We start from the raw sequence: 25253 nt of genomic DNA on the forward strand, positions 1-25253 counted from the left end.
CTTGAGTAAGGGAAAAGAGAAAAAAAAAATATCTGCAACCAGCACATGAAGTGTAAGGATGCTATACAAACTTGGTGATGGAAGCCTGAAATGTAATCACACCTTTGAGCTACTTAGAGCTTCCCAGTCCATTGGAACAGGCTGCCCAGAGAAGTGGTGGATTCACTATCCCTGGAGGTTCTTAGGGACATGGTTTAGTACCAGTTAGGTTATGGTTGGACTCGATGATCCTGAGGGTATCTTTCAACCGAAATGATTCTCTGATTCTGTGTTCTACAAAAGCACCACACAAGTGATTTATTCACAGACATTGTCTCACACTTGCATGGGGCTCCTTTCTCCAGGAGCAGAACACAATGGACAATGACTGACCCATGGTGGTCAGGCAGAGGGGAGCAGAGCAGAATTTTGTTCTTAGGAAATCAGAGGAAAGATGTTATTACGGTTTGAACACATGAATGGGTGGAACAAAGCTTGCCATCTGTTGGCAATTCCGCCCCTGTGGACATGGGTGATTTTTTTAAAGGCAGGTGAATAATGCATGTATTGTTTCTGAATGAAAGCTGAGGTTTTCAGATCTCCGCAGCAAATGAACCCTCCATTGAGTACTTCTTGTCTGAGAGTCACTTCATTTTGAGTAAGTCTCACAGTAAATTTCCATTCACTGACTGGACAAGCATAGCTTTTAAAATTAGAATACTGATGTAAACTTTTACGATCACAAATTTAAAATGTGCTATAAAGATTTATGGGGAAAGTAAAATCTCAATTTTGCTGTATATTATATTATACACAGACAATAAATCACTCAGTATTTAAATATAGTTATTTACAAAACAAATACGTATCTCAGAGGATTTATTCTTGTTTGAAAAGTGTTCTGATAATCTGGGATGAAAGATGCAGAGGAAGCAGTAATAAACATTTCCATAATCATTACTAAAATTCTCTACCAATTTCCTGCTCTTTTTCCTTATCTTTTTTGTGTTAACATCTAAATTTCACAGTTTGTTGCTAAATACTTTTTAATCTAGACTTGTATGGGTGAAGTGGTTTTTTTCATAGTTGCCCACGAGTTTCTCCTGCTAACATCCAAATATATACCTCCAGAAAATGGCATTTGAATGTTAGTTATTAGATTACCATCTGCATTTCATTTTTCTAATGCTTGTACCCATGTTAGCTCTGTCCTAATTTTACTTCACTGGCCAGTTCTGCTTAATGCCAGAGTGTCCTCTGCTGTACATAGCAAAAATAGCAATTTATTACAGGTTCTTTCACTCATGACGATCAAAATGCAGCCAACTCATAGAAAAAGAGACTCTGTAGGGATCTGTGCAACCTTTCACTTAATCTTCTCTGTCAAAAGCATTTTTGTAAAATCCCTTCTAGTTCCAGAAAAATCATTCACGCTACAGATGATTTCGTAAATACGATTCACATTAAAACCTCTTAAAACTCCTGCCTCGTCCTCGCCAATGTTTTATGCTTAAAGGGAAGATTTTACTAAGAAACAGTATTAGGAGATTGCCTGAAAACAATCTTCTGGGACATCTGCTCTGAATATCAGACATGAAATATGGAAATGATTTTGTAAAATTTTAAAAATACTCTACAGATTTTATTTCATAACTAGCTTTCTGCTGTTTGGTGAGGGCAGACTGGATGTGTGAAAGGTTATAGGAATACTCCGTCTCAAGGATGGATATTTAACCATTGCCAGGATGTCCCAAGAGTATGGCATGTGCATATTTACACACATAACTTTATAGAAATAATAAAAATACTACCAAAGAAAGACATTAACTGTGGTCATAATTATTAGCTACAGAAACACGATTCAGGATAGACCTGCAGGAGTTAAGGCGGATAGTTCTCTGAAAATGACAGTTAGCTGGTAATGTTTAAAATAAGAAGTTATATCAGGTGTTTAGTAGAGCAGCAGGAAGGCTAGTAATGCTCACATTTAGAGTAGAAATGCTACTCATGACCAGCAGCATAGAGCATCTTCCATGTAAGGAAAACTGACTTGGATCCTTCAGCCTGGAAAATGACTCAAGATGATAAGATACCAAACCTATGAAAGAACGCAAAGGTGAGCAGAGAACCGTTTTTATTCACCGTCTCCAAAACAGAGCAAGTAGCAAGGATTCAATAAAGCTTTAAGGGAACACGTTTGAAACAACCAGGAGGAGACACTTTCGCACATAATCTTGTCATTGAACAGTGGAATTCTGTCACAATACTGTCAATGCCTGAACTTCTTTTCTAAGAAAAAAGGAGAGACGGCTTTTAAAAATGAGGCCAGACACATTTGTGGAGTGTGCATCTCTCTGCAAGTATGAAATACCATGCACCCTGTAAGTTCCTTAACCTGCTAGGTGAAAGAAACCGGTAGGCCTGGGTGGCTGTGGGGCCTTATTGGTGTCATGTTATGTTATGTTATGTTATGTTTTATGTTATTTCCCTGGCCTTTTGTAGTAACAGCCCCTAGCTCTGATTCCACTCGCCACATCCTACAGCCCCCCAAGAACTGGCGATTGTTATCCAAGATGCGATCACATTTATTCTGTGTTCAGGACTGAAAATAACATGCCAGTGAACTTTAATGACACGATCAGAATTACTTCTGCTGGTGTAAACAAAATATTTTATAGGAAATCAATTACACTCTGACATGGTGATATTTTTTTCCCACTCTGTTTATATAGTTTAAAATCCCTGCAGGGTCTCCTCGTGTGCTTCTCTGCCTTCCCACAAAAATTTATAGACCTGCTTCAGCAATGCATTCAGGAACAGAATAAACATATCCCAAGGTAGGTGAGGAGTGAGACCTCATCTGGAATATTGTGTCCAGTTCTGGGCCCCTCAGTTCAAGAAGGACAGGGAACTGCTGGAGAGAGTCCAGCGCAGGGCCACAAAGATGATGAAGGGAGTGGAGCATCTCCCTTATGAGGAAAGGCTGAGGGAGCTGGGTCTCTTTGGCTTGGAGAAGAGGAGACTGAGGGGTGACCTCATCAATGTTTATAAATATGTAAAGGGTGAGTGTCACGAGGATGGAGCCAGACTCTTCTCGGTGACAACCTATCATAGGACAAGGGGCAATGGGTACAAACTGGAACACAGGAGGTTCCACGTAAATACGAGAAGAAACTTCTTCTCAGTGAGGGTGCCAGAGCACTGGAACAGGCTGCCCGGGGAGGTTGTGGAGTGTCCTTCTCTGGAGACATTCAAAACCCGCCTGGACGCCTTCCTGTGTAACCTCACCTAGGTGTTCCTGCTCCGGCAGGGGGATTGGACTGGATGATCTTTCGACGTCCCTTCCCCTGCCTGACACCCTGTCACTCTGTGAGTGAGCCCCGCCCCCACGGTCCCGCCCCGGGGGCCGCGCGAGGGCTGTTGGGAGAGAGGCGGGACCCGCCCCCCCGCCCCGCCTCGTTGTGGGCGTGTGCCGGAAGTGAGGGCAGGAGGAGAAGCGGGGCGGGGCGGGGCTGGGCGGCTCTCCGGGAGGCTCGGACGCCGCCATTTTGTTCGCGCCGGGCTGCCGCGGCGCGCGGAAGTGGCGGCCGGCGAGGCGGGAAGGGACGGGGCTCGCCCGGCTCCTCCCCCGCTGGGGCGGAGAGGCGGGGACTGAGCGCGGCCGGGCCGGGCCGGTGGGGGCGGCGGCGGCGGCGGCGGCGGCGGGGCCGAGCGCGGCCCGGCGATGTCGGCGTTCTCAGAGGCGGCGCTGGAGCGGAAGCTGTCGGAGCTGAGCAACTCGCAGCAGAGCGTGCAGACCCTGAGCCTGTGGCTCATCCACCACCGCAAGCACTCGGCGCTCATCGTCAGCGTGTGGGAGCGGGAGCTGCGGAAAGGTGAGGCTGGCGTGGCCGCCGCCGCCGCCAGGCCTTTTCCCGCCCTGGGGTGCCCGCTGGGGCCTTCCTCGGGGGCGGCGGCCTGCGCGGCCGCAGGAGGAGGAGGCGGCCGAGCCCGCCCGGGGGTGTGCGGCTCCTGCGGGGAGGATGGCAGCGCTGCTCGGCCTGTCGGGCCGGGGAAGGAGTGGGGGGGTTGGCCGGCCCACCCCAGCGCCTGGGGAGAGCGGAGCTGCTGGGATAAGTGCTAAACCCCGGCTCTCGATTTCTAGATGACTGTGGGGTGGGTGGTGCTTTTGCTTTTTATTTCTCTACTCCCCTGGCTCCTCTCTTGTCCCTCCCCCATTCTCCCCGTCTCCCTCAGTGAGATGCATCTCAGGAGGCTGCTTCTCGTGTTTTACTCCCTTTCTTTGTGGAAGGAGAGAGGAACGTGGGACAAGGGAAGGAAGACGACACGCAAGGGGTTTAGGACTTTTTAATTTTTTTTTTTTTAATAGTCATAGTTACGGCTATTCCAAGACGACCCTTTTTAGGCACTGCCTTTCATCATCTATAACTATGGCTATCTGTAATATTGTTTGAGTTTCCTGAGATGGTGGCTTTGTCCACTTAGGCCAGCAACAATTCTCGTGGGGCAAGTAAGGATGGAAATTCTCGGGGGAAAAAAAGCAATTTAATGTGTCCAAAGTGTTTTTTTACTTCCTGTTTTTGCCAAATGGCTAATACCGTTGTTAGCATAATAAAAATGTATGAATTTCCAACTCTGCTGAGTATCTGATGTTGGGTGTGCAGACTTAGGTTCTTATGTGGCTTTCCTTGTAATAGGAAAGAACTTGCAGGTATAGGCAGTGGTTCAGGTGACTGAAAGGCAGAAATGGCATATGAAGGCTTATTTGACCTGACTGGAAAATAACTTAATCTGACTCATTTAAGAAAAAAGAAAAATCACTTGCTAGAACTATACCTTGCTTTAGGAAATGTTACTGTCTTCCACTAGCTCCTTTGGAGCTCCATTAATATGTGGCTCTTTAATGGGAAAAGTAGAAGGCTAGATTTTCAAGTGGAGAGGAAAAATAACACTAAGCTATTACAGGACTAATGGAGTAGAAACTACTCCCTTAGTTTTGTGCAGCTGAGAGGAGAGAGTGCATGGTTGGATCACAACTACATCTTGGTTAGTAGGCATAACTTCATAGCAAATAGATTCAACCACCCTTAAAATAAAAATCTTGAGTATGAAGTAATACTAAACTTTACACTATACTATGGAAATGTGTTCCTGTGAATGCTGTAGGTTTTCACATGGCTACTGTGTTTTCATTCCTGCTTTTTGTGTGAAATGTTATCGTTTGATCTTCGAACATGATTTAAATTCTTTATTACCTAAAGAAAAAATTATTTAGTCACATATTTCATCTTACAAGTAAGGAGAACAAATGAAAGGATCTCTGATTTGCATCTGAAGCATTTCATGTTTCTGGGCCTTCTAAACAACTTGAATGTTTGGTGTTCTGAATGATATCAGAAAAGTATCTTAAACTAATTGTCACACAGCCAGAGTTTTAGTTGCTCATCTTAATTAACATGCAAAATACCAGTTCATAATGATCTATAATATTAGTATTATAGTATTAGCATAATTAGTATATATTATATATAATTAGTATTTAGTATTAGCATAATGTTCCTGTAGAGCTGTTTGACTAACTGGAGAAATGAAATATTTGAAACATGGTCTGCATGTTTGAAGGTGGCATTGAGCGAGACAAGGACAGTAATCTTAAGAACTCATGGGAATACTTTGCTTTTTCTCAGCTTTCAGTGTCTGGCTTCCACTTTTAAGCCTGTTTTGAGGATGTTGCTCAGGAGCTTCAGATAAAGCATAGCTGCTATAATTGGTTTTATCTTCAATTTGTTGAAGTTTTTGTCTAGCTTTTGCTGCTTCAAAGTAAGATTTTTCTGGTGACCTCTTTTTGGAAGCCAACCTTCAAGGATCTGTGGAAGCATGCGATATAGTCTACCTCCAGTAGGAGTAGGTTAGTTGCTTTCCAGATCCTGCACATTTTCTTCTGGGCTTTTAGGCCTTATGTGAAATGTTTCTTCTTTCTTATGTTCCTCTACCACTTCATTCGAAGATGGCATAGTTAAGATACATGGGATGTATTTTGATTTTTCTCTTTGTGATAATAGTACCTGAGCTTCATAAATGTTAGCTTACATTTGCCCAGTACTATCTTTTTGCTAATTGCAGCACAGAATTGTAACATGGTTCATAATCCCCAAATGGTGGATTTAGTGGTCTAAGCAGACAGCATGTGGAAGATGAGAAGAAAAACCAGTATGCTCTGGTGAAATGACTTGCATAAAACATCACAAAGCAGAATGCTGGCAATGAGGCCGTAAATAGAGCAAGTTTAAGGCTCCTGACCTGCCCACCATCCAAACTGTAGAAATATTATTTCCCTCCTACCTGAGAGGAAAATGGGTCTTTATTTGGGAAATATGGGCATAAAAATTATGGGCATCAAAATTATGGGCATTGTCTGCTGCTATTGCTGGTCAGTAGTGTACTGGACCCGAAAATGGAACCTTGCCTTTCTAAATTTTATTTCTTTTCATTGTATCCCTTTCTTATTGTCACTCCCATCTGCAGACCTTCCTTCCAGTCTAATCCTTTTCAGGCTTGTAGAACATAGTGTAACCAGCTGAGTTGAACACAACACAGTGTGATACTACATTTTTTCCTGGATGCTTTCAGTTTTGGTAAAAGATCCCTTGCGTCAGATCAGCTTGCACGAACCTTTCTGAATACGTCTTTAGTTTTTCATGAGAACGAGTGCTAGGATCACAGCTCTTTTGTTCCTAAATGTTTGGTTCTAATTCTTTTGTTTTTAAAACAGTCATTGTCTTTATGTCCTGTTGGAGTAGAGATGAAGAGGCTACTTTTCATATGTGTATAGAACTTGAGCAATGTAGTATCTTAGTCCCTTTCTGTTTGCTTGGATTCATTGGTGGTGTTCGGGTCCCTTATTAGGGCATCTCTACAGATCATTGGTTTCATACACCTTCATCTACAGGCTTTCTACAGTACAACAAACTTCCATTGATTCTCTTGGTGAATTCTTGCACTTAGATGTAAACTTGGAGAACAGGCAAAACTTGCACATCTTTGTTATAACTTGGATCAGTGACATAAATTCGGATTTGTCTTGCTGAACTCCAGTGTTGCTCAAGTTGTACCAAGACAGTTGATGTGACTCTGGTTACTGAAGGAGTATGCATATATGATTTTCCCCTAATACTGCCATAACCTTAATATGTAGTTCTTAAAATATGGGCATATAGAATTCATAGAGTCATTCTTAGAAATAATCAGAAATTGGAGGAGAGCTAGTATAATATATTTTATAATTGACTGTATTGTGAAAGTACCCTGTTTCCCCGAAATAAGCCCTAGCATGATTTTTCAGGATTTTTGAGGATGCTCGAAATATAAGCCCTACTCCAAAAATAAGCCCTAGTTACAGTTCATTTTAAAAGTCGACTTAAATTAGTGTACAGGCTATACATGTAAAAAAAAGGCATCTTTTGGAACAAAAATTAATGTAAGACCCTGTCTTATTTTCGGGGAAACAGGGTACCGATAATTCTGCATTGACCAGACACTCCTGGTGACTGTCACAAATATTAAAGGAAAACAACCAGTGGTTTGATGAAATTATGGTAAGGAGTTGTGTATTTTATGCTTCAATAGACACAGTGTAGAGACATACTGTTAAATGACTGACCTCAGATAACGTGCTAATGAAAAGCGTATGGATGAACTGCACTACTGTGGTGAGGCTGTGACAGAGCTGGTGCTCTGCCTGGGGTATTAAGTATTCCTGATTCTGCATCTGTGCAAAACTGCTCAGGTGTCACTCCGGGTACTCCACATTTTAGTGTTTGTAGGGTTTTTCTCACTATCTATTAGTATGTTTAGTGGAAAATATATCCTCTATTTCATTGATCTTTTGCCGATTGATGAATAAAATGATGGGAAAAGATTAATAGAATGCCTTTAACTTAAATAATGAAATATAATGAAATAACAAAGATTTCTCCTATTTTGACAGATAAGCAGAGGTCTACAATGACAACAGAACAACTCGTTTTCTACTCTGCTGTTGGTTAAATATGCCTCTAAATATTTCTGATCCTTTTTTCTTGCTGACAGTATCTTGTGCTGTGCTGCTAATGAAAATCCAGCAAAATGGATAATTAGTTTTGAAATAAATGAGTTCCCTGATGGAAAGCTGGTGCTGGCACAAAGGAAGACTGTGAGGCTAGGTTCACCTCTTTAGGCTGCTGCCTGTGTTAGTGCTGGCTGACACTGACCAAGAGTCTGGATTCTTTAGAATTTCATAGCTGATTTATGGAATAAATAATTTGGTGAGGGGCTAGTCTTTCACTACTTCATTTGTAATAAATATCTTACTAATATGAGAATCTCATGCAGTTTAGATTTTTTTTCTGGAAAAGGCTATTAAGTACCTTTTTTCCTTTGGTACTTGTGGTATCACAGCTTTGTGATTTCTTCAAAGGAATTTGTGTGGATTAACTTTTCTGATAATGTTGTCACATAACCTAATGATTTTACAGAGACCTTTTGGGGGGATTAGGAAGAATTTTATAAAGGCTTGAAGACTGTGCACCCAGGAAAATTATTCTACTTCAGATGTATGAAATGTAACACTCAAAGTTAAACAGTTAATTGCTTAGTAGTCATAGAATCACTTCAGTTGGAAGAGACCCTCAAGATTGTTGAGTCCAACCATAACCTAACTCTAGCACTAAACCATGTCCCTAAGAACCTCGTCTAAATGCCTTTTAAACACCTCCAGGGATAGTGACTCTACCACTTCCCTGGGCAGCCTGTTCGAACACCTGACTACACTTTCTGCGAAGACTTTTTTCCTAATATCCAATCTAAATCTCCGCTGTCACAACTTGAGGCCATTTCCTCTTGTCCTATCACTTGCTACTTGGGAGAAGAGACCAACAACCTCCATGCTACAACCTCCTCTCAGGTGGTTGTAGATAGGAATAAGGTCTCCTCTCAGCCTCCTTTTCTCCAGGCTAAACAGCCCCAGGTCATAAGCTTACGCAGTATTTAACTAGCTAAGTAGTACAAATTAATTAACTGTAATACGAATACGTCAGTCATTCCCAAAATGCAACTGATGGGCCTGTTAAAACTATATCATTTTGTGTATCCATAAAGGTATTGACTTAAAGGGGGGTGTTTAAATTAAGTAGTGGCATTACACACACAGCTTTGTTGTATAAACCTGCAGGCACTGAGTGGCTGCTGAAAAAACCTTTAGGAATCCCCTTGAAGAGGCTCTTCAGAGGTGGAGGGTGTTGAGATTTATTTTTTTGTAATTTGCAAATCAGGTATGTTCTCTTGCATACATCTCTTGGTCCCTGATTTCAGGAGTCTCTGCAGCTGTAGGGATTTGTTGTTTGTGTGTTCTGTTCTGAAGTGAAAAAATTCAATTCCATAATTGAAAGCATCAGCCTTCAAGGATTAGTAGTAAGCACTTGTTCGGTAGGCTTTATGTGATATTTGCTATTCTGGGTTAAAATGTTCTATTTAAAAGGGAAAAAAATAAACTTGCTAAATGCTTGAGTTTGGTAATATGGGACCTTTAATTTCAAGCTCCAGTTAGTTGTCTGTAATATCTTTTTTTCCCTGTCAGCTCATTTTATGTAAGATTTTCAGGTCCAGCTCAGTCACTTGTTCAGTATTTACATTTTAGTGATATTTTAATAGTTGACCTGTTGTATCTTTAAACCTAATTTCCCATTCAGGTATCTGTTTCCTCAGAGCTGGACGTGGTATCTCATATATTAGTCAGTCTCAGAAAGTGATGGTGAACACCCTCCTTCCCCCTGCCCTGTGCCTTGATCACTTGACCTTTTGTTTTGGCTGTCATCTGTCACCCCACCCTGGGTCACACTGGTCATTGTCATCACTGCAAAGCTTGTCCAGGTTAGCAGAGCCATTGTGTATTGTCTGTAAGACACAGACACACAGTTGTGTAAGTACATCTGGAATGCTACAGAGAGACATTTTTTTAGCACTCGAGTCTGCCAGTTTACCTGCTGTGCTAATACATTATGCTTGAACTTTTTGGTTTTGGGGTGTTGAAGTCATTCAGTGGTATAAACAGCAAGTATTTTTTCTTATGGCTCTTTGTTTACAACTGCTGCTGCTGGGACGTATACTACTGTCTAGGTCCTCGTTCATAGCTGTTGGCATTGAGGCAATACATTTTTCTGAAGCTAGTGATTGTTGTGGTAGTTTCTCAATGCTGCTGACAATTGGAAGATGGAGGATTTTAGTAAGTGAATTCAGAAGGCCTAGCAACATTGAACCCAGAGTTGAAAGTTGTACTACATTGGAATGGCTCTGATATTCAGTCTACTGCTTCGGAGCAGAACTACAGCCAGAAGTGGTAGAAATATGTTGCCCTGCAGATGTGAAGTAGGTTTTGAGAAACAAGTTTCTGACTGAAAGCAAGTATTTTCTGTAGTATGTGGTGTAGTTCTTCTGCCAAGAGAAGGAAACTTTTGCTACTGATGGTTGCAAGATTATTTTATTTAATGGTGGTATAGTGTCACTGGCCTATGTAACACACATGAGAATAAATAGATTTTATTTTCTTGAAAGAAATCCTGATTTCACTGGTTAGATGTTCTTGAGGCCAGTTAGATACTTAAGATGGAGCTGCTTGTGGGTAGCTTTGTGCTCATCCACATGAATCTTCTTACCTATCCAAAAGGATTTGGAGATCAACCAACAGCAGACAAAATTTCAGTCCTTGAGGTAAGTTAGAGAAAGGTATTTGCTACGTATATGATTTACAAAATGGCCTACAGTCAAGAGCAACAAATTAGCAATGTAAGAATCTTTAACTTAAGATAGTCACATCTGAATTGCATAATCCAACCTGACGAGCTGACTCTGTAATATTAGTCTTGAAAGAATGCAGTGTGCACAAATCTGTATTCATTTATTGCTGTACCTCTTGTATCCTGGTATTATACCTGTACATGACTGTATTTCATCATTCTGTTTCTGATTACTTGAGTTCAGTCATTTCCTATCTTAGAACTGTTGTTGCTATTGATTCCTGTCCATCTTGGTGTTGTACCGGCCAGGCAATGAAAGGAATTTGTTTGTTTCATGTGTTCAGGTAATACGGCATACACTAAGTGCAGTGGGAAGCTTTTGCAGAGTAATTATGTTGGAATGGTTTCCTTGGTTTGTGACCAACTTTCTCGCATCCCCACGGTAATTTGATGCTGATAGAGCTACTGCTGGGAAAGAGGCTGTGTTCTGTTCCCTTTGTCTGCTAGCTTCCACACTCAAAGTCAAGGTACTTAGACCCTCAAACCTTGAACACGTGTTCTGTGGGCAATCTCATTCCCCTCTTTGAAAAGGAAACACAGCAGTTCTCGAACCTTGGTAAAATTCACCAGGGGAATCAGGTGACTGTGCAATGTCGAACACTTAGCTTAACTTTTTGTAAACAGGAGGTTAATGAATTTTAAGATAAAGTGCTCATTGTACAACTTACCTTTTATGGATTATATTATTTTTGAATTGTCCTTTCTGGTGGTAGCCTCTCAAGTGACTTTTTACAGATATACTTTCAGTCATCTTACCAAAGACGCTGTACGTAATCAGCTGGCATAAAAACTCGGCTTTGCTCTCAGTATGAAGGGTCAGTGGTCTTGCACTCAAGTTTCAGTGCTGCTTGACTTAAAAAAAAAACAAAAAAAAAACAAAAAAAAAACCAAAAAAAAACACCAAAAAAAACCACCACCACAACCTTGTAATAAACAGATTCAAGGTTGTTGTCAGATGTCTACAAACATGTCACATAACTTCTTGTGCAAAGGTATGAAGCATGCTGTAACACAGGTAGTGTCTCAAGGATTTTGGGAGAAGTGCTGTCAGTCATACTCTGCTGCATGTATGTTGACTTATGTAATTCAAAAGAAATTGAGACAACTCTCTTTTTAATCCATATTAGAGAACTTCAGTAAAAAAGAAACTGGTTAGTGCTGGTAACTGTTGTGGGATTTTAACCTACTGATGCTCCTTTTCTCAAAACCTCTTGTTAAATGATATTTTCACTCAAGGTCCAGCCTGTAGGAGATTAAAGCCTGATGTAACTTGTTCAGATGGGTCAACAGTTTATATACTTGAAGTGGGATGTAATTGAAATCCCTTATGCCTCTCTTTCTCTGTAGTTTCTTCCTATATATCTAAGACGGAAAATACCTCTCAGCTCTGAGGAAGAGGTGTAGAACAGCATGAAACTAATGGGTGTGTTTCTAGCAATCTTCATGGGAGCTCAATTTCCAATACCAGGAGGTAAACCTGGAGAAGACAAATATGGGTGATTATGCTGGCTTTGATTGCCAGAGTTAACCTCGGTGGAAAAAAACCCCACACTTACTGCCTTCCAAGGTAAAACACTAGAGTTTCTTGTGCAAAAGTGGTGGCTCTTCAGTGTCATAGTTCTCTACGCATTATGAACTCAATATACGATGGCAGGGCATCTATATTGGGCTGGTAGAGAATGAGGAATACACAGGCCAGGCTATCAAGTATGTGTTCCTAAGAGTATAGATTGCCAAAAACTAAGGGTTGATAGTGAGGATGCTAAGTCTCTCCACCACAGATGCCTGATTATGCTAGTTGCAGGTGAAATACGAATACTTGCACAGTATTAAATGGCATTTGAATGTGTCAGATACATTTTTGTGACTTAGTTTCAGTAGCCAGGTTCCAATCCCAGTTAACATCATTGCGAATGCTTGAAGATTAATCTGCTTAATATGGCTCTTAAATCAGACAACACCATTGAACTGTTAAAATATTTCAGAATCCAGCACTTCAGGCAGCTGCTTTGGAAGGTAAATGTTAAATCTAACTGGAACCAGCAGAAGAGTAATGTGAACACTACACAGAGCTTCTGAAAAGATGACTCGGTCCAACATGAGTGCTTTCTTAGCTGTTTTGTGTTTGCAGACTGTACTGTTAGTGCACTAGAGATGCTGTGGGCTAGCTGCTTCTAACACTGTATATTCTGGCAGTATGTGCCTTTCAGATCCTTCTTTAACCTAAGGTCGTACCTTTTTTCTTTAATTTTCTTCTGACAACAAGAGTGCTTTTTGCTAATAGCCTTGCCAAGTGTTGAGAGCACCTTTTTTGCTTAAGTAGTCTAATTGTTCTTTGATCCATTTTGGTGTTCTGATGGATATCAAATCCCAGGGCTAAAAAGTTAGTGTCACTGCCACTGAAAAGAGTTGCTTTAAACAGATATATTTTTTTAAACAGATCTATCTGATCTAGAATTTAATTTTGTATTTCAGACTTCAATAGTTCATTTAGTCATAGTAGCAATAAAACACTGTTTGTTTTTCAGCTCGAAGTTGTCAGCCTCAGTTGCTAAAGGTTACGTTGCACTTCAGTCCTGTGTGTAAGACAGAGTGGTCTACTACTGCTGAAGATTTTTCTTCTCCTGAAGATTTGTGAAGTGCGAGGGAACACTTTTTCAGAGTAGGCGTACTTTTTAGCTTTGGAATCTTATGCAGAGCAGTCTTACAGCAAGAGGAATTAAATTCTACTTCACAATATTCTTTGTGAACATAAGGGTAAAATATTAGTTGAGTTTCTAACCAACAGCACAGGTAGCCTAATAGTGTTTTGAGGATTCTTGTTCATTACATGCATCTTTGTTTCTGTTGAATTGTAGTGGTAAGCTGCAAGATAGTACTAGAGGAAACAAACTTGAATGTAACTTTCTGGGTTTTAGCATGCTTTTCCCAAATAGAGTATATTGATCTGTTTAGTATAGTCAATAGATGAAGTCTAGACTTAAGAGTCAACATCACCTGACTTGGTGGCATTGCATACATCTCCTGTCTTTACTGGCTTAGTTGATTTGGCTGCTTGTTGGCAACAAGGGAGTTGAGGTCTGTCACAAATTAATTACATCACTCAGGATTAAAACATGACTTTTTGTGTGTGAAATGGATGAGAAAGGACCTATCTTGCATGCAGTTCAGGGGATGTAGTATGGGGAACAGTCCGTTTCATTAGATTTTAAGTGTTAATTCTAGGTTCACTTATGAAATAGGGGGGCAGGGTCAGCTTTGGTAAATGCTAGTTAATTTTGGTGCACCCATAAGACAAGATGTATTTATGAAGATTCTCTCTTCGAATAATTCACAGCTTTCTATGTGTCAGAACTATGATTTACCTGAAACACCGGTAGATGTGTTGCTATATTGTCAGTTTTTAATATAGAAATTAAGTAGCATAAGTCTACAAAAATCTGCATTTTAGTTTAGCCAGATTGTGACCCAAATAGATGACTTTCCTGGTGTTTGCATTTAGTGACTTCACTGGTTGGAGCAGCCTTTTAATAGATCCACCTAGTGTCCATCACTTCTAAACTAATTCTTTTTTGCTACTTTTTTAGTTTGCCTTGATTCTAAGATATAGGTGCATTTTTACTTTTAATGCAGGTGGGTTTTTTTGTTGTTGTTTTTGTTTTTTTGTTTTGGTTTTTTGTTTGTTTGGGTTTTTTTTGTTTTGTCTTGGTTTTTTTCCCCACTTAACCCAGAACTCTTTCAACTTCTTGGATATGTCTGTCCAAGAGGATGAGAAAATTCAATACTCCAAGGAGAAGTCCTTCAGAGGAGTCTTTCTATAGTTCAAAGTCTATTATCAAAAACATTTCCTTAGAATAGAAGCATATTAACATTAAATTTTCTCTTTGTATGGGGGGGGGGGGTGGTTCCACATGTTTGAGACACTGGAGCGGCAGTTAACAAAATCAAATCATTTCGGGATCTAAGCACAAGTTTTAAGAAATCTTAGATTGGTACGGTGCTGCTTTCTTCGAGAGGGCAGAAAAAACTTACATCTTGTCTTTCAAGGGAAATGTCTTTTTAAAGCCAGAGCATACATATTGAGTCTGTGTGGTGGTAATGCATATTGCAAGTTTTTCTGGTGTTAACACAAGGTCAAAAGTGTTACAGTAAGAGTTGTAGCTCTGAGAAACCTGTAGACTAATGAAGATTAGACGAAGCATGATGGTAAATGAAAATACATGAGTAGGAACACATAGAAAACAGGGAATAGATTTTCAAAAGCAACTTGTAAATTGAAAGCTTGTAATCTATTGCATGTTAATGGGAATGAGGTAAAATGCTTATGACTCTGGGAGAACAGATACAGCACAGCAGTCTGAAAGTGATTTTTGAAAATGTTTTATTGATATTGCAGCTGTAGGCACATGAGTGTTTTAGTGATTAGGAGATGAGAGAGGGGAGCATCACAGCAGTATGGAGAGATTGACTAGGGATTGACTGTTCAGTTTGCTGAAATACAAGAATAAGGAGTTGTTATATAAGAAATTCAAACCAAAAGGAGGAGGTTCTTCACATGAGTGATTGTGAATTTGTGAAGCTCCTTGTCAGAGGACTTTATGGGCGTAAGAAATTTATGCAGGTTGCAGTACTTGGAAGAAATCCATGAAGACTGCCAGTCTGACAAATCACATCAGGTTCAGAAAAACATCTGAAGATAGTTGGGAGCTGAAGAACACTTTGGAATGTCATGAGTTTTTATCTTTATTTTTGGCGATGGGGCTACAGGGAACTTGTGTCATTCTATGAAGGAGGAAGCATCTGAGCAAAGAGTTACAGCAGAAGAGAGGAAAAAAGCCAATGGATCACCGAAGTCTTCACATTTTTAAATACAAAATTAGAGTGAAATGTCGTAAATAGTAATAAGAATAGGAAAAGCACATTTGATTTGGGGTTTTAGTATAAATGTGGACAAATAGGTATTAGTTGAAGGAACTAAAATTTCTAATTATTCTTGTTTATCACTCTTTTTATTAGCAAAACCAAATAGAAAGCTGACATTCCTGTACTTGGCCAATGATGTCATACAGAACAGCAAAAGAAAAGGACCAGAATTTACGAAAGACTTTGCTCCAATAATAGTGGAGGCTTTTAAGCATGTTTCAAGGTACAGTAAACTGTTAAGTGCAGTGTCCTTCATACGGTATTTGAGGGGAATTTAGAGAAGTCCTCAGTTCATCTCTTCTGACCCAGCTAGTCCTTGAGTGCTATTTCTATACTTGAAATCTTGTTGTGTTTTTATTTTATTTTGTTTGTTTGTTTTTTATCTTGAATGTCTTAATGCTGTTGGATGAAATTACACAGTAAATTCATTTGCATTCAGTCCCTTTTGCCTTAGATAGCTATTAGCTGTGACTTGAATTAAGACTTGCTTTCAGTCTGCGTTTATATGCTACAACAGTTTGATATGTTTCATTAGTAGTGTTGCAAGATTTGTTTTTCCCCAGCAGCCATTCATCTCATTGCATTAGGATGCTAGACCCTTGATACAGAATTATTTTCACATAGTACACAGCTGTTGAAGCAACACAAACCTGTTTGCAGTGTTTGCGTAATAGGGTTACAGACCTACAGATTTATGGGTTGAACAAGCAAACAGAATAAGGGAATTGGGCATTGGCCTTTTTTTTTAATGTGCTTGCTAAGACATCTTGAACTGATCTTTGCTTTCTTTAAAACATGATTTTGTTATTTTCTGAGATAATTTGACTCCTGATACATTATTGATAAGGTATGCCAAGGTCCTTCTATGAAAGATAATCACATGGTAGTGCTGTACTTTTACCTAGTACTAATTTTTACCTTTTTGTTTTTTTTCTTGTGACAGTGAGTCTGATGAGAGTTGTAAGAAACACCTTGGCCGAGTGCTTTCTATCTGGGAAGAAAGGTCTGTTTATGAAAATGATGTATTAGAACAACTTAGGCAAGCTTTGTGTAAGTATTTATGTATGTGTGAAGATTCAGTCTTGTGTTTGAAATATTATTTCCCTGACTCCTCTGTTTTCATTTAGATGGAGACAGAAAGGTGAGGAAGCGCACATACGAACAGATAAAAGTTGATGAAAATAACTGTTCACCTCGAAGTTCTCCCACTGACCCTCCACAGGTAATAGAATGTTTGAAATTCTATATTTTCATACGGTTTGATATCAAGTTTTTCCAGTAACTCTTGTTTTTGAATGGGCTCTTTTTAATGAGGTACTGTCTGTGTCTGAGCAAGGGTGACTGCACTTGAAACTTTTCTTCACAGTACTTAAGGTTACAAGTGGAGCTGAGAAGTTGAGCGTGCTGTACCTTCAGTCAGTTTGACACTAAACCACTATGTGTGAACTATATATCTAGCTTTGTCCACATCAGCACTTCAGCATTAGTTTCTACAGTGTTTTAGGTTCTCATTCAGTTTCCAGGGTGGTAACGAGGAACACATACATTGGAATAAGATTGGTTTTGGTTTATCAATAAAATAGTTCTCAGTGTTGCAGTCACAATGGTTGGGAAAAGGTCTTGTCTAACTTGCCCTGTAATGGCTTTTATAATTCTTGTGGGCTTTTTATTATGGTTCAGCCCTATCTCAAAAGGCTTTTTGTTATGGCTAGGAATGACTGTCCTCAAATAATCACAATTTAGTATGTTTCTCTGTAACAGACATCTGGGCTTCTATGAACATCAGCCCTACTTCCAAAAGAAGTGCATTGATGTAGTCTGATGCAATAGTGAAGCAAAGCAACAAGAAAAATAATTTCAAAAATGTATAGTAAAATGAAAGGTACTGTAAAAAAACCCACTCCTGTCAAAAATAAAAGTTACAAGTAGTGCTATACCGGGAATTTAAATGAAAAATCTATTTTAGGAAGGCAACCTTTAAAACCAGGAACACTGCAATGTTGTTTGGAGAATTCGTGGCTAGATTTTGGTTTGTTTTCTGTCTGAGAGGGGGTAGAATGTTGCTCTAAAGCTGATATCATAAATGCTTTTAAAATTACCATAAAGTTGACACCATGAGCTTATTGTGAAATATTGTTTTGTACTAGAATCTGTTTATTTAAATGAGTTCTCAATCTTGCATGCTTTTTTCAGACCACAGATCTCATTAGAGCATTACAAGAACTAGAAAACGCTGCCTCTGGGGATGCAGCAGTTCATCAGAGAATAGCTTCTTTGCCTATAGAGGTCCAAGATGTGTCCCTGTTAGACAGAATAACAGGTGAGGGCTGGGGATCCGGTAACTGAAATGCTGTTCTGAGAACTTAACAGTATATAACAAAATCATGCTTTACCTGTTTTTCTCTGCTTGCATTTTAGATAAGGAATCTGGAGAGCAACTTTCCAAAATGGTAGATGATGCATGTATGTTGCTGGCGGATTACAATGGCAGGTTGGCAGCTGAAATAGATGATAGAAAACAGCTAACTCGAATGTTGTCGGACTTTCTCCGATGTCAAAAAGAATTCCTTGCAGAGAAAGAACATAAGCTGGAAGTGCGTAATGATTTATTTAGTCCATTCTTCACTAAAGCTTGTTCTTGCAAATGTTTTTAGTTTGTCTAAACAAATTTTCTCTCCGAAGGTAAATATTTACTCACTGTTAGGTCTTTGCTTCCAGCGCATTATTAACAAGATTTCTTTTGGTTCTAGTGTTCTAAATCTATTAAACCAGCTCAACATTAGGTAATGTTACAATTGTAATGACTTCAGTGTTTATCTTTGTTTTTCAGCTTATTCAGTCATCATTATACGTACAGAGTTAGTTTTAGTAGTGCAAATAGAGAGAGTCTTATCCTGAATGGTGCAAACTTAATTCGTCAGAGAGTAAATTTTTTCTTATTCTTTTCATTCATTGGTGTAAGTCTTAGTTGTGTCATACATTGTTTAATAATACCCTTTTTGTAAATAGAATAATCTTTCTGCTAGTTGTAGGTTTGTGAAGCCACTTAAAGGATAAGAATTTCATTACTGCTTTCAGCACAGCTTTTTAACCTGACTCAAGCATCCGTTAAACCCAGTAAAATGCAGTTTTAGGTTTTACAGCCTGCAACAGAGCTGGTTAGCATTTGTAGCATTAGCATCATTAGTATAGGAGGAATCATCAATAAAAGGTTTGCAGAGTGAACAGCTCATTATGAACAAATGACCAAGTTATTCCTTTCATCACTATTAGCTGTCATCTGTTTTCCTTTCCTACCCCTGAATACTGTCAGGCCTCCTGTTGAACATCCCACGTGTCCTAAACAGGTCCATAATTTCATGCCCATTGCTTCCCAAATCCCTTGTCTCAGCTTTGAGACGTGGGTTCCAGCGCTAACTTGTGTATTACAGTAATAGAACTGAAGCTGCATCCTTTTGCAAGGGGATATAGCTGAACAGTTGTGGTGCCCTGTAACTGCAGCACACACTTGTAGTCCTTGCATGGCGCACAAATTGATTGCTTTTTGGGTTTCATATCCTATAGACCTGTCAAGAACACTTTTTTTCACTCTGTGGTTTCTTTACGCTTTTATGACTTTATAACTTGAATTCAGATTCTGTGGTGTCTCTTCAGGAAAATGCTGTTCACAATATATATGAAGTGGTCATTCAGAGCGGTTGTATCATTCCTAGACTACTCATTTCCTGACTTCCTTCCTTTGCTCTATGCCTCACAGAAAAGCAATTAATGAAGCTTCTTCCTATCAACTTCACTCTGTTTATCCTGTGGGAAGAATATCAGCCAACTTCACGTAAGATAGATGGTATACACGGTAGTGCTGGTCGCAGTAGCAACTGATCCAACTGCACACTGGAACCAGGAGGATTAATGAAGCCTTAAGCTGTTTATCACTGCCCTGCCTTCTGTCTGTGTGTGGAGGATGTGTTTGAAGGACAAGTTGCCACAGTACCAGTGTGACACCGATTGTCTTGAGACACTCCTTTTGTAGATAATTACCAGCAATTAGACCCTGTTTAGATATAGTAGACCACTGCGACAGTGAGTTGCTCGAAAGGCAGTGACTTAGTCCTTCATACAGATTTATACTACTGTAAAATTGGAAGAACTCAGTTAATCTGAAATTAAAAATGGAGTGCAGCTGTGGACGTCTTCTTGGTTGTTTTCAGCCAACACAAACCAGTTTAATTTCCTGGTATTACCAGATCAAAGAGTTCATAGCTGTAAGAGAAAGCAGTTGCTTATTCCCTGGCTGTTACAGTCCATAAAACTGGGTTTCTTGGTTGAATTATTTAAATTGTTAAAGAAACTCATTCTAATACAGCTCGCTTCCAGTTTTCGGACTTGTTTCAGAGGTCTTTCTTTAGAAAGCAGGAGCCCATTTGAAGTATCTATAGTAGTCTTTTAAACACATGAAGTCCTAGGACATTGAGCTATGCTGTAAGAAGGTTTTAGGCTCATCAGTGTGGTATAAATGCAGGTTACTAAGAACTGTGAGCCAAGATGGGGTCAACCCAAGGTACTTAATAACAAGCTATGAGCCAAGAGATTGTAAAGAACAAAAAGCAGAAAATTAAGCTTCTAAACTTAGTGTTGAGTGGAGTGACTTTGTGCTCACTACCAGTAGTCCTTTTTGGTTTGGGAAGTGCAGGCCGATAAACATTCTGGAGTTTTGAAATGTAAGATCAGGATGTCTTCATGATACCTTCTGTAGGGCCAGCTGACTTAGTTTCTCTGTTTGGGGGGGGAGGCGGGGGGGGTGGTGGTTTGGTTTGTTTGTTTTGTCTGGTATGTTTTAATTGTGTGTTTTGGGGGTGTTTTTGTGATTTGGTTTGTTTTTGTTTTGTGGGTGTTTTTGTTGTGTTTTTATTTGTGTGTGTGGTGGTATTTTGGGGTTTTTGTTGGTTTTTTTGTGTGTGTGTGTTTTGTTTTTGTGGGGTTTTTTTAAGAAATGGCTATCTTCTGATGTAAATACCAAAGAGCTGTAGCCAGATGTATTTTTTTTTTTTTTCCTGAAGCAAGGACTCTGTTTTTACGGTCTTAGGAAATACCATTCCTCGGACTGAGCCTTGCTTCTTGGCTTCTCATTTTAAATAGCGCTGAGGAAGGGGCCTGTCACCTAATTCTTTGAGAATGTATTTCCTGAATGGTCTTTCCCTAGGTTTTGCTGTTCAAGTTTAATTTCTGGTGAAATCAATTTGTTCTAGACAAATTTGTTTTCTCTGTTAGACCTCTGGCTATTGACATTTTTTTTTTTAGTATGACATGGTCTCTGGGTCTCTGGGTGATAACATATCAAGCATTCATTTCTTTCTGAATTGGTATCACTCATCTGTAAGTATATTGCTGATATCCTACCTTAATGCTTTGTCAAACACCCAGGTATGGTAAGAAACAAGCAGTTTTGTTCCTAGTGGAATCTAGAAATGTTACCTGCTGTTGACCTGGTTTAACAGTGTTAGAATTTGAATTCCCAGAGAATTCTTTTTAACTTTTAACTTTAAATGGGAGCTTTAGACCTAAATTTGCAGGTCATTTATCTTCTGAAGAAAATTTACAGGTAAGTAACTTTGAATAACCAATCTTTCTGTGAGTAGTTTTTTTAAAATAACAGTTTCTCTAATAGTTATTTCTAAACAGAAGAGCTTGATTCCCATCAAAATCAAGGTAATGTATGCATTAAATATTGACAGGAAATTTTGACCACAGCTAAATAATATGAGCTAACATGTCTGCATCAAAGGTAACTGTACTGCTTTAGTAGGTGCTTTCATAAGTCTGATCTGGGTAAGTAGTGTCACCTTTAACTCTTAAATTGTTTTCTTTAACATCTGTCTAGCTTCTGTTGCAGGTGGTGGACATGGACCTATCTTCTAATGATGTCACCATCCATTAGTACACACATCCTGATAAAAATAAATTTAATAATCAAAAGCTTGTATTGTCTGTTGTTTTTGAAAACTGAAGAGGAGGGATTCTACAAACCTCTGCTATTTTCATCTATGTTCTCACAAACATTACTGAGTTTATGCTTGAGATGGATAAGTATTTATCCAGTTCATTCCCTTTTCTTGAAGGTTAAAACTTTCACATAGTTGTTCCTAAAACTCACAAGTCCTTTCGGTTAAATCATTTAAAATTCCAAATGCAGAAGTTTGGGTGTCACTTGCATTGAAGCTGCCATTACTAAAAGGAAAGAACTGTGAAAACAAGACCTTTCAGACTTTGCTTTTTAACTTACACTCTAGTTCTTGGGTTTACATGAACGTCAGAAATGAGAAGTGATGGATGTAGAATGTGTCCTTCACAAGTACAATAAAGGACTTTCACTTTATTAATGTACATCTATTTTACATTTTATGTAAGTAACAAAGAAGATGTATTTTATAATTGTTCTTATGCCCCTCTGGATGCCCCGTTCAAATTTAGAATTGTCCTATAGAGCATTTTCCATTCACTTTTCTAAGTTTTAAGGTAGTATAAATATTTAAGGTTCAGTGGTACTGTAGGTGTATCTGGAAACTTATATCGGATTTATAAGTAGATGTGATTCTATCTGTTAGAGAAAATGGAAATTTTTGCAGAAAGTTGTTTTTGTAGGAACCCTTTTTTTTCTTGGAACTTTTGAGGACTAATACAATTTCCTGTTTTCTACTATTTTGACTGAATTTTCGCACTCTGCTTCCTTGTTGTGACCCCTCCTGTCTCCCTGCCTGTCCCCTAGTTTTTGAACAGAAATGTTGGCTCATTTATTGATCTCACTGAAGGCTGATAAAAGAAGAGCTTTTTATGTTATGCAGGAACGGAGAATGAGATATGCATAGAGTAATATCCAGGTGTGTTCATCTTGTGAGAAAAGAATGTCCTGTAGGCATTCTAGAATTAAAATGGCCTTAAAAATATGGGGATTACATGAACAAGAGAAGCACTTGATTTACTGTTTTTTCATATTGCTTTGCTTTTGCCTTGTCTGCAATCTCATTGATTACAGAGTAAACTAACTCTTACTAAATTTCACATAAAGGCTTTGATAGTTCAAAATAGTACATGACTTAAGTGTGGGCAGGGCATCATACGACCTTTTTCTAGAAGAACAAGACAGCCTACTCTCATCGTCATTTTGATGTTAAGGAAAAACATGGCATCACTACACTTAGCATATGCTGGATGACCCAGTTTCTTACATAGTGTTTCTATGAACTCATTCTTTTAAATTGGGGAACATTCGTGTCACTAAATCAAAATTTTTATTAAGGAAATGCTGCTCCTGGAGGTGTGCTGTGTTTTAGCAGCTTGCATTTAATTAAGACACTTTTGCTGATGATGTTGCCATCTTGCATTCCTTATTTTCTACAGCTGTATAAACAATATCCATATCCTTACATTCATACATCTGGTTTTAATTGTTTGTGGTTTCTTAGCATGTGAAGAGAATATTATATGTTCAATGCAGTTTTACTTCATGATTGAGCTTTATAGCTCAATATAGGTTGACTTCTAAAGGGTTTAATTTTGTCATGGGATTTTGTGGGTAGATGGCAGACAGTTGGTCTTCCTAGTCTGTAACTCTGGAGTGGAAGCTTTTCAGTTCCAGCGTAATGGTTTCAAATGCAGACAAAAATGTTAAGCAAAGAATGTAGGGATGACAGTCGTATAACAGGCCTCTTGTGTTTAGATTTTGGTTCTCAGTGCCAGATTGTCTGTCTACTGTTTCACTCCAGCATGGCCTTTGTGTTATCACAGTGTAGTGCTTTCCTTGCTACTTTTTGTTTGTTTGTTTTGTGGGGTTTTTTTACCCCTTATAGGTACCTAGTACCTTTTTATGCCAGCTTCTTTCTTTGAGTGCCAGATGAACTTGGAGTAATGCATTCAGTCATGCTTCATACTTTTCAACTCCACTTAAAATAATTTGGATTCATTTCTTCATAACCTTGCAGCTGAGCAGCTACAGTATTTTGCTGAGCTTTGGTTGAAGTTGAGGAAGATTGGTTTGTAGCATGAAGCTTGCACTGCTTTTTGTCATAGGGTGGAGTTTGCAGCGTTGTAGGTGATGTACAACTCCCGAAGTGTGGCAACACCACAGTAACTCAATCTTTAATTAGAACTGAGTTGTACTGTATCTGCTGTTAACAGTGCAATGATTACAGAACCGGTAGCTGGGAAATATCAGGAAGTGGGCAATAAGGTTCATCCATACTCATCAGGAGTGCTTTAAGTCTTCTGATACATGTTAGGCAGCAGAAGACTCACTGTAATTAATGATAGCAAACAGACCATGTTGTGTAGTCTCTTTTGACAGTATGAACCATTGCATTAATTTATATTCAGGAATACAGCTTCAGAAATTGAAGCTGACTTGACAGTGCTTCCAGTTCAGGGTAGTGTATGACCTTTACTGAAGAGGTGCTTGATCTCAATATTTTTGGGCTGAAGGGAGCATCACTCTGGATCTCTTTATAATAAAAAATGGAGGAGACCTTTTGCCAAAATTTTCTTCTTTTTGTAGGCCAGTTTCAAGTAACTTTCACTGTTCTTCAGAGAAACATATGTAACTCAACCATCAGGAGGGAAATATAGGCTAAGGATGTCTAATGGATGCATTCTCTTCGTTCTTGTTCTCCCTATCCTAGCTTGTCCAAAATGGAATGAGGTTCAGAAACAGGTCCCTATGCTTAGAGGTTTGTGTAGATTGGTTCAAAGCCCTTGGTCATCCGTTGTCTTTGAATGATTATATGAGTTGGTTTGTGTAGTGTAAATGCTCCATTGAACTTCAAGTTGAGTTGCACAGTGCAAGTCCTTTAGTGAGTATAGTCACTGGGGTTTCCTTAAAAGAAAAAAAAAAAAGAAAAATAACCAAAAAACGCCAACCAAGCTTAGTAGTTTGGATTGTCTACTTGAAGTTGACTGGAGAGAATTAATCACTGCAATACTCATCAATCCTTAAGGTATATTAGATTAGAAGTTAATGTGAGGTGATGTTTAAAATGAGACACAGATTGTATCTCCTATCTGCAATAGAAGTAGGCTTGCTAAGCCTGCTTACAGGTTGCTAACTTATCTTTTTAAATGTAGTTGATCTGTTTCCATGAGCATTTTTTTTCAGTACTGAAAAGTGACAAGAGATGCAGTTGTATAGGTTATGTAGAAGTAATTTGCTGGGCTAGAGTGGAGAACAGCAGCCCTTATGTCAAACACAAAGTGTTCAGTGCATTTTGTTCCTCTGTGCTGTACTTATTTTAGGAGAATAATGCTTACTTGTCACAGTTCTTATAACCTCTCTGTACTTGACCAATAAGTATCCGTTTTTATATCGTGATCTAATAACTACAGCCTCAGATACCATGGTACATAGTTTCTCAATCTGTACCTGAAAGAATATTAGACTTCAGAGCTCTGTGTTGTCATTCAGAGCAACAGAAACACTTGGAAGGCTCCCACTTACAAAATTGAATTAGTAGATACTTGAGTATAAATCCTGGCTTT

At 39.1% G+C, this 25253-nt stretch overlaps 1 protein-coding gene across 1 annotated transcript in view; it reads left to right on the top strand.

Moving 5' to 3' along the window:
- The first annotated feature begins 3662 nt into the window (after positions 1 to 3662).
- RPRD1A (regulation of nuclear pre-mRNA domain containing 1A) overlaps positions 3663 to 25253 on the top strand; it is a 48280-nt gene continuing 26689 nt past the window's right edge. The window contains exons 1-6 of the mRNA XM_065628845.1: positions 3663 to 3854; positions 15825 to 15954; positions 16675 to 16781; positions 16859 to 16953; positions 17925 to 18051; positions 18150 to 18325. Of these exons, the coding sequence (XP_065484917.1) occupies positions 3704 to 3854; positions 15825 to 15954; positions 16675 to 16781; positions 16859 to 16953; positions 17925 to 18051; positions 18150 to 18325 (786 nt within the window). The 5' untranslated portion in view covers positions 3663 to 3703. The remainder of the gene's footprint in view (positions 3855 to 15824; positions 15955 to 16674; positions 16782 to 16858; positions 16954 to 17924; positions 18052 to 18149; positions 18326 to 25253) is intronic.

This window comes from Caloenas nicobarica, chromosome 2, assembly GCF_036013445.1.
Source record: "Caloenas nicobarica isolate bCalNic1 chromosome 2, bCalNic1.hap1, whole genome shotgun sequence".
Classification (NCBI taxonomy): Eukaryota; Metazoa; Chordata; class Aves; order Columbiformes; family Columbidae; genus Caloenas; species Caloenas nicobarica.